Source organism: Carcharodon carcharias, chromosome 6, assembly GCF_017639515.1.
Source record: "Carcharodon carcharias isolate sCarCar2 chromosome 6, sCarCar2.pri, whole genome shotgun sequence".
NCBI classification, from domain to species: domain Eukaryota; kingdom Metazoa; phylum Chordata; class Chondrichthyes; order Lamniformes; family Lamnidae; genus Carcharodon; species Carcharodon carcharias.
The window spans coordinates 192,834,790-192,844,462 of NC_054472.1; the positions used below are offsets into that span (position 1 = coordinate 192,834,790).

Genomic DNA, 9,673 nt, shown 5'->3' on the forward strand with positions numbered 1-9,673 from the left:
ATGACCTCCATCTCTTCCACTCTGAGAGTGATGAGAATGTGGAACTCACTACCACAAGGAGTGGTTGGGACTAAAAGTATGGATGCAACCTCGACGTATAACTGAGTAAGAATGATTGGCTGATAGGGTGCGATGAAGTAGAGATGGGAAGATAAAAACAAAAAAACTGCGGATGCTGGAAATCCAAAACAAAAACAGAATTACCTGGAAAAACTCAGCAGGTCTGACAGCATCAGGGGAGAAGAAAAGAGTTGACGTTTCGAGTCCTCATGACCCTTCGACAGAAGTTCTTTTGTTCTGTTGTCTGTGACATCTTTTGATGATCTGCTTCTATCACTGCTTGTTTGTCCCTACAACCACACCAACCACCTCCACTTCTCTCCCCCCACCCAAACCCACCCCCCCTCCCCACACACCTTAAACCAGCTTATATTTCACCCCTTCCTTGGATTCACCTAGTTCTGTGGAAGGGTCATGAGGACTCGAAACGTCAACTCTTTTCTTCTCCGCCGATGCTGCCAGATCTGCTGAGTTTTTCCAGGTAATTCTGTTTTTGTTTTAGAGATGGGAAGAGGCTCATGTGGAGCATTAACACTAGCATGGTCCAGTAGGGTCAAATGACTTGTTTTTGCGCTGTAAGTTCAATCTGATTATGTCAGTACAGTGTGATTAAAGCAGAGTCGGGGGGGTGGGAGGGGGGTTGTGGCAGTGGGAGGTTGAGGGTTGAAGCTGTGGCTATCTTCGCTTACCAAAGTGGCCGAGGCCCTATTCTTGTTGAAGCCCACTCTGGAGGAAGCTGGTGCTGGGAGGGGACCGGGGAGGAGGGTCAAGGACATCGGGTCTTTGTTCGGGTGGGTGATGTGTGGAATCCTTTCCTCATTCTCCTTGTTCTCTCTTGCAGCTCCACCAGCAGAGCGCACAGCCTCAGAGTATGGGGCAGGGATCCCAGACTCACAGCTCAGTCACCGAGCAACCAACTGCCCCAGGTACTGATGATACAATTAGAAACATTAAGGCAAACATCAAGCTTGGGAAACAGAGATAGCAGAGAGGAGGATGTAAATCAGAAGACAATGTTACACTGGGATTGTAGGAAGGAGGGAGAAAGCAGGGGATAGCGTATACATGAAGTCTATCTGGAGAAAGGGCAGGGCATTAGGAGTACCTGGAGAACAGTTTCAGAAAGAGAGGGAGGGTATTCTGTGATGGCCCAAATGTGCTTCTCCTGTGCTGGATAATTAACTAATTCAAAGAGAGCAGTGAGTGAATTGAGTAGGTCCATGTGTCTGAGATCTAGGGAGAAAGAATGGATTGAAGTAGATGGCTCTGTTAGAAGTAAAGGTGGAAACTCAAGGAAACAGAAAACAATGGAAAAGCTGAGCAGGTCAGTCAGCAACTGTGACGAAAAGCTAGATGAGGACAGTTTAAGATCTGGGCACTGCACCCAAGTTGGCCTTGGAGAGTGTGCAGTGTGCATTCACTGGAATGATGTTTCACTAAAAGGGTTAAATTATGAATACAGCTTGCTAGGAGGAGGATTGTACTCCCTCGCGGATTGAGGGGTAATCTAACTATTAACGATGGTTAAAGGATTTGATAAGGTTTAGAGAGAAACGATTTCCCCTGGTAGGGGAGGGAGGTGCTGGGGAACGCCAGAACAAGGAGACATTTAAACGAGAGCCCAGGGGGTGATGTCAGGAAGCACTTCTTCGCACAAAGAGGAGTGGAACTCTGGAACCGTGGATGCTGGGAGTCAGTGGAAATGTTGAAAACTGAGATTGATAGATTTTTGAAATAAAAACAGAAAATACTGGAAAAGCTCAGCAGGTCAGGCAACATCTGTGGAGGGAGAAACAAGAGTTAACGTTTCAGGTATGTGATCATTGAGCAGGGTTGGATTGATTTTGGTTGGGGGAGGGAATCAAGGAATAAGGAGGCAAGTAAATGGAACCTTCTGCTGTTTCCTCCACTCCCCACAGATGTTTACACCTTTGCCCCGAGGGCCCAGTCCGTGGGTTCCACTCGCCAGGATGAGAGTCACCAACAGCAGGGGCTCATTCACAGACTGAGTTTATAATGTGAATCCTGAGGGGATTGAGGGAGGGGGTGATGTCTCCTTGCTTGTCACTCTGACCATATCCAGCATCAAAGAATTCCACTTGCCGATCGATTGTGTTTTTTCTCTCTCAGTACCCCCGTTGAGTTCACCAGAAACACTAACAGCCTATTCCCAGTTACACCTCGGGGGCTGGGCAGAAGCGGCTGAGGGGGAAGCTCCCATTAATGACCTACCAGCACGACAGGACCATGAGGATGAAGTGCCTTCTAAGACAAACAGGGTGAGTGTCTTAACTGTTTCAGTCTTTAATCCCCTTCTCCACTGAAAGCTGTCACTCTCACAGGGGTACGGGTCCCACACAGACTCTCACTGGGGTACGGGTCCCACATGCACTGACCCTCACTGAGGTTTCGGGTCACACACACACTGACTCTCACTGGGGTACGGGTCCCACACACACTGACTCTCACTGGGGTACGGGTCCCACACACACTGACTCTCACTGGGGTACGGGTCCCACACACACTGACTCTCACTGGGGTACGGGTCCCACACACACTGACTCTCACTGGGGTACGGGTCCCACACACACTGACTCTCACTGGGGTACGGGTCCCACACAGACTCTCACTGGGGTACGGGTCCCACATGCACTGACCCTCACTGAGGTTTCGGGTCACACACACACTGACTCTCACTGGGGTACGGGTCCCACACACACTGACTCTCACTGGGGTACGGGTCCCACACACACTGACTCTCACTGGGGTACGGGTCCCACACACACTGACTCTCACTGGGGTACGGGTCCCACACACACTGACTCTCACTGGGGTACGGGTCCCACACACACTGACTCTCACTGGGGTACGGGTCCCACACAGACTCTCACTGGGGTACGGGTCCCACATGCACTGACTCTCACTGGGGTACAGGACCCACACACACTGACTCTCACTGAGGTACGGGTCCCACACACACACTGACTCTCACTGGGGTACGGGTTCCACACACACTGACTCTCACTGGGGTACGGGTCCCACACACACTGACCCTCACTGAGGTTTCGGGTCACACACACACTGACTCTCACTGGGGTACGGGTCCCACACACACTGACTCTCACTGGGGTACGGGTCCCACACACACTGACTCTCACTGGGGTACGGGTCCCACACACACTGACTCTCACTGGGGTACGGGTCCCACACACACTGACTCTCACTGGGGTACGGGTCCCACACACACTGACTCTCACTGGGGTACGGGTCCCACACACACTGACTCTCACTGGGGTACGGGTTACACACACACTGGCTCTCACTGGGGGTACTGATTCCACGCACACTGACTCTCACTGGGGTACAGGTCCCACACACACTGACTCTCACTGGGGTACAGGTCCCACACAGACTCTCACTGGGGTACGGGTCCCACACACACTGACTCTCACTGGGACACAGATACTTAAAAATGTATTCATTCACAAGATGTGAGCAAGGGTGGCATTTGTTGCCCATCTCTAATTGCCCTTGACGAGGTGGTGATGAGCCACTGCCTTAGACCTCTGCAGTCCATGTTGTGTAGGTACATGCACAGTGCTGTTATGAAGGGATTTCCAGGAACAGCGAGTTGGTATAGTTTCCAGTCAGGATGGTGTGCAACCAGGATTATCCTAACTGGACCAGTCATGTCTTTCAGGGAGGGAACTTGTAGCTTCAGCCTAGGCTTGGCCTGCAGCCCCAACCTACCTGCTTCTCTCTTAATGCCCTCAAGGTGACTAGGGCCTGGGTGGTGACTGTGACAGTGTAGCCCGCACCTTGAGAACCAACACGAGGAGGTGGTGTTCTGGCTGAATTCCCCACTCGGCCCCTGCTCAAACCCGTGTGCCCTCACTGGTTAAAAACACCCTCACGTTATCCCTTTGTCTGTTTCCCCTGGACAGGTTTAAATATTTGGACTGGACTGATCTCATGGCCTTAACTTATTACAAGCTGGTGGTGAAGCGAGTTTCCTGATCCTGTGGTATCCAGGCTTGCGGCCGGTGATTGAAAACTTTTTCTTGGACTTGCGTTGCACTAACGAGACATCGATGTCTTCCAGAACCATCTGCTCTTCACATTACGCTTTGTCTGCTGTCAGTCCCATCTGACCAATCGCAGTGGGGGGAGATTGGAGATTCCTGCCAGCTGATGTGAATATTTCAATGAATGTTCTTTTTAAAAAGAACTTGTGCATAAGGAATGAAACTTTGTCAGTGTTTATGGCTTTGCTACAGCAGCATGAGCCGATTCTAGAAGGGTTTGTGTTTGGTTTGAAACTGACAAGTATTACTGCCAGGCTTTAAAGGGGAAGGTGCTGAGGCAAATTCAACGAGGGAGGGAGGCGGGAGGATTGGAAATCATCCAGCAAGACGACACCAGAGAGAGACAGAGCTGGTGCAGTGGAGAAGGGCAGGTAAAACCAGAGGCTTCTGGCTCAGTCCGTTGTATTGTCCCTCTGTCCTGGGTGAGTTTTCACTAGGTTGTGTGCGCTGAATGGAATAATTGGAAGTGGAATCTAAATCCAGGGTCTGGCGAATGTGATTGTGTGGTCCCCAGGGGTCTTTGAATGTCGCTGTCATCTTTGAGGCCTTCTTTGCTGCTGCACCCCACTCCATCCCACAGAAACTAACTTCACGTTTGTCCAGTTTTCTCTTCTTGTCGGGGTACAAGGTTCTATAGGCGCTGGATTTGGCACGCCTGGTCATCATTCAGGAGTTTAGATTGTGGGGCAGTTCACCACGGAAGGGTATCACAGCCACACTGCCCACCCCCCACTCTCGCGGGGCGAATAACATTAATTGTTGGGGTTCCAGCAGGGATTCTAGTAAGTGTAGCCCAAGCTCCATTGGGAGGTGCCTGACCCCACTGAGACCTACCTCAAAGCTGACTCATCGACTGATACACCACAGAAGGAGGCCATTCGGCCAACCATGTGTGTGCTGGCTCTTTAAAAGAGCTGTCTAATTAATCTGTGCTCTTGCCCCACAGCCCCTGTATTTTTATTCCTTTTCAAGTATTTATCTTAATCCCTTTTTGAAAGTTATCAAACCTGCTTCTAACCCCCTTTCATGCAGCGTATTCCTGATCACAGCAACTTACAGTTTTAAGACATTTCTCACAGTTCTTTTGCCAATTCCCTTCAACCTGCGTCCTCTGTTACCGACCCTCTAGACACTAGAAAAAGTTTCTCCTTATTCGTTCTCTCTAAGCCCTTCATGATTATGAACACCTCTATCAAATCTCCTCCTCCTGCTGTAATTAACAATAGATTATTTATATATGAAGAGACAGTGCCAGCATGGATCTGGTTTTATAGTCTTACTGTCTGTTCACTGCTGTAGTTTCAGGTCCTGCACACTCCCAGGTCACTCTGTGTCAGTTGGACAGTTTCTCCATTACATGTTCTCCAATCCAGTAATTTCTGTCAGATGGAGTTTCAAACAATTGTGCATAACTTTGGGCTTTTATATCACTGTTATACCACTGCATTGCACTCATGAGGGAGAGAGGCCTGTGCTGTCTGCTGAATCATCCCATTGTCAACTGATGCCCAAACACCCCTATCCAGTTGAGGCTTCCTGAAGTGAACAGATTACTCTGGGAGCCAATATCCAACAGTGAGCAGAAAGGTACCATCAGTAAAAGCTATTGCCAAGATGGTGAGAAATAGAACCAATTGCCTCTCATAGAAATGGGGACAGTGTAGAGGGAGCTTTACTCTGTATCTTATCTCATGCTGTATCTGCCCTGAGAGCGTTTGATGGGGACAGTGTAGAGGGAGTTTTACTCTGTATCTAACCCCGTGCTGTACCTGTCCTGGGAGTGTTTGATGGAGACAGCCTAGCAGGAGCTTTACTCTGTATCTAACCCCGTGCTGTTCCTGTCCTGGGAGTGTTTGATAGGGACAGTGTAGAGGGCACTTTACTCTGTACCTAACCCCGTGCTGTACCTGTCCTGGGAGTGTTTGATGGGGACAGTGTAGAGGGAGATTTACTCTGTATCTAACCCCGTGCTGTACCTGTCCTGGGAGTGTTTGATAGGGACAGTGTAGAGGGCACTTTACTCTGTACCTAACCCTACACTGTACCTGTCCTGGGAGTGTTTGATAGGGACAGTGTAGAGGGAGCTTTACTCTATCTAATCCTGTGCTGTATCTGTCCTGGAAGTGTTTGATAGGTACAGTGTAGAGGGAGCTTTACTCTGTATCTAACCCCGTGCTGTACCTGTCCTGGGAGTGTTTGATGGGGACTGTGTAGAGGGAGATTTACTCTGTATCTAACCCCGTGCTGTACCTGCCCTGGGAGTGTTTGATGGGGACAGTGTAGAGGGAGCTTTACTCTGTATCTAACCCCGTGCTGTACCTGCCCTGAGAATATTTGATGGGGACAGTGTAGAGGGAGCTTTACTCTGTATCTAACCTCGTGCTGTACCTGCCCTGAGAATATTTGATGGGGACAGTGTAGAGGGAGCTTTACTCTGTATCTAACCTCGTGCTGTACCTGCCCTGAGAATATTTGATGGGGACAGTGTAGAGAGAGCTTTACTCTGTATCTAACACCCTGCTGTACCTGTCCTGGGAGTGTTTGATGGGGATGGTGTAGAGGGAGCTTTACTCTGTATCTAACCCTACACTGTACCTGTCCTGGGAGTGTTTGATGGGGACAGTGTAGAGAGAGCTTTACTCTATCTAATCCTGTGCTGTACCTGCCCTGGGAGTGTTTAATTAGGGCAGTGAGTGCCAGTGTTAAGTATTAACTTTGATCACCAGTTTATGCTGGTCAGTGGTGCTAGCTGTGTGTGGTGGTGTTCTCATTGAATGAATTCATTTTAAGATTAAACGATCAGCTACTAGGTGCGATGATGTCAGTTGATTTTACAAAGTGACGACGGCTAAATAGAAAAGTTTTATTAAATATTTATAACCAAAGTTCTCTTTTTTTCCCTCGATTACTGATCTTGCTAACTGGTTTATTCTGATGAGTCTTAGGCTACGTTGTTCAGCTTTAGATTGCAAATCACAGCTCACACCCTGAAACATAACGAACAGTTCAAGAACCAATCACAGACACATCCGAATAAACCCGGGTGCGACTGGTCACAAAAGAGTGACGTGTATGTGTGAGAGAGAAAGATAGTGTGTCAGAACCTGGGTGTTGCTGTATAAGAGCGTGATGGAGAGACTGACAGGCTGAGTGTTGCTTTGTGTGAGAGAGAGACTGACAGGCTGTGTTGCTCTGTGTGAGGGAGAGATTGAGAGACTGACAAGGTGTGTTTCTCTGTTGTGAGAGAGATGGAGAGACTGACAGGCTGTGTGTTTCTCTGTGTTTGAGAGAGATGGAGAGACTGACAGGCTGTGTGTTTCTCTGTGTTTGAGAGAGATGGAGAGACTGACAGGCTGTGTGTTGCTCTGTGTGAGAGAGAGATGGAGAGACTGACAGGCTGTGTTGCTGTGTGTGTGAGAGAGATGGAGAGACTGACAGGCTGTGTGTTGCTCTGTGTGTGTGAGAGAGATGGAGAGACTGACAGGCTGTGTGTTGCTCTGTGTGTGAGAGAAATGGAGAGACTGACAGGCTGTGTTGCTGTGTGTGTGAGAGAGATGGAGAGACTGACAGGCTGTGTGTTGCTCTGTGTGTGTGAGAGAGATGGAGAGACTGACAGGCTGTGTGTTGCTCTGTGTGTGAGAGAGATGGAGAGACTGACAGGCTGTGTTGCTCTGTGTGAGAGATGGAGAGACTGACAGGCTGTGTTGCTCTGTGTGAGAGAGAGATTGAGAGACTGACAGGCTGTGTTGCTCTGTGTGTGAGAGAGTTGGAGAGACTGACAGGCTGTGTTGCTGTGTGTGTGTGTGTGAGAGAGATTGACAGACTGACAGGCTGTGTTGCTCTGTGTGTGAGAGAGATGGAGAGACTGACAGGCTGTGTTGCTCTGTGTGTGAGAGAGATGGAGAGACTGACAGGCTGTGTGTTGCTCTGTGTGTGAGAGAGAGATGGAGAGACTGACAGGCTGTGTTGCTGTGTGTGTGAGAGAGATGAAGAGACTGACAGGCTGTGTTGCTCTGTGTGTGAGAGAGAGATGGAGAGACTGACAGGCTGTGTTGCTGTGTGTGAGAGAGAGATTGAGAGACTGACAGGCTGTGTGTTGCTGTGTGTGTGAGAGAGATGGAGAGACTGACAGGCTGTGTGTTGCTGTGTGTGTGAGAGAGATGGAGAGACTGACAGGCTGTGTTGCTGTGTGTGAGAGAGAGATTGAGAGACTGACAGGCTGTGTGTTGCTCTGTGTGTGTGAGAGATGGAGAGACTGACAGGCTGTGTTGCTCTGTGTGTGAGAGATTGAGAGACTGACAGGCTGTGTGTTGCTCTGTGTGTGAGAGAGAGATGGAGAGACTGACAGGCTGTGTGTTGCTCTGTGTGTGAGAGAGAGATGGAGAGACTGACAGGCTGTGTGTTGCTGTGTGTGTGATAGAGATGGAGAGACTGACAGGCTGTGTTGCTGTGTGTGTGAGAGAGATGGAGAGACTTACAGGCTGTGTTGCTCTGTGTGTGTGAGAGATTGAGAGACTGACAGGCTGTGTGTTGCTCTGTGTGAGAGAGAGATGGAGAGACTGGCAGGCTGTGTTGCTCTGTGTGTGAGAGAGATGGAGAGACTGACAGGCTGTGTTGCTCTGTGTGTGAGAGAGATTGAGAGACTGACAGGCTGTGTGTTGCTCTGTGTGAGAGAGAGATGGAGAGACTGACAGGCTGTGTGTTGCTCTGTGTGAGAGAGAGAGATGGAGAGACTGACAGGCTGTGTGTTGCTCTGTGTGTGAGAGAAATGGAGAGATTGACAGGCTGTGTGTTGCTATGTGTATGAGAGAGATGGAGAGACTGACAGGCTGTGTGTTGCTGTGTGTGTGAGAGAGATGGAGAGACTGACAGGCTGTGTTGCTCTGTGTGAGAGAGAGAGATGGAGAGACTGACAGGCTGTGTGTTGCTCTGTGTGTGAGAGAGATGTAGAGACTGACAGGATGTGTGTTGCTGTGTGTGTGAGAGAGATCGAGAGACTGACAGGCTGTGTTGCTCTGTGTGTGAGAGAGATTGAGAGACTGACAGGCTGTGTGTTGCTCTGTGTGAGAGAGAGATGGAGAGACTGGCAGGCTGTGTTGCTCTGTGTGTGAGAGAGATGGAGAGACTGACAGGCTGTGTTGCTCTGTGTGTGAGAGAGATTGAGAGACTGACAGGCTGTGTGTTGCTCTGTGTGAGAGAGAGATGGAGAGACTGACAGGCTGTGTGTTGCTCTGTGTGAGAGAGAGAGATGGAGAGACTGACAGGCTGTGTGTTGCTCTGTGTGTGAGAGAAACGGAGAGATTGACAGGCTGTGTGTTGCTATGTGTGTGAGAGAGATGGAGAGACTGACAGGCTGTGTGTTGCTCTGTGTGTGAGAGAGATGGAGAGACTGACAGGCTGTGTTGCTCTGTGTGAGAGAGAGAGATGGAGAGACTGACAGGCTGTGTGATGCTGTGTGTGTGAGAGAGATGTAGAGACTGACAGGATGTGTGTTGCTGTGTGTGTGAGAGAGATGGAGAGACTGACAG

General features: G+C 49.6%; 1 protein-coding gene across 4 annotated transcripts in view; it reads left to right on the forward strand.

Moving 5' to 3' along the window:
* Positions 1-5,918, forward strand: part of atg9b (autophagy related 9B) — a 91,591-nt gene extending 85,673 nt beyond the window's left edge. For all 4 annotated transcript variants that reach the window (XM_041189779.1, XM_041189775.1, XM_041189777.1 and 1 more), the window contains exons 13-15: positions 902-986; positions 2,191-2,339; positions 4,005-5,918. In XM_041189779.1, the coding sequence (XP_041045713.1) occupies positions 902-986; positions 2,191-2,339; positions 4,005-4,010 (240 nt within the window). In that variant the 3' untranslated portion in view covers positions 4,011-5,918. The remainder of the gene's footprint in view (positions 1-901; positions 987-2,190; positions 2,340-4,004) is intronic.
* The last annotated feature ends 3,755 nt before the right edge of the window (positions 5,919-9,673 follow it).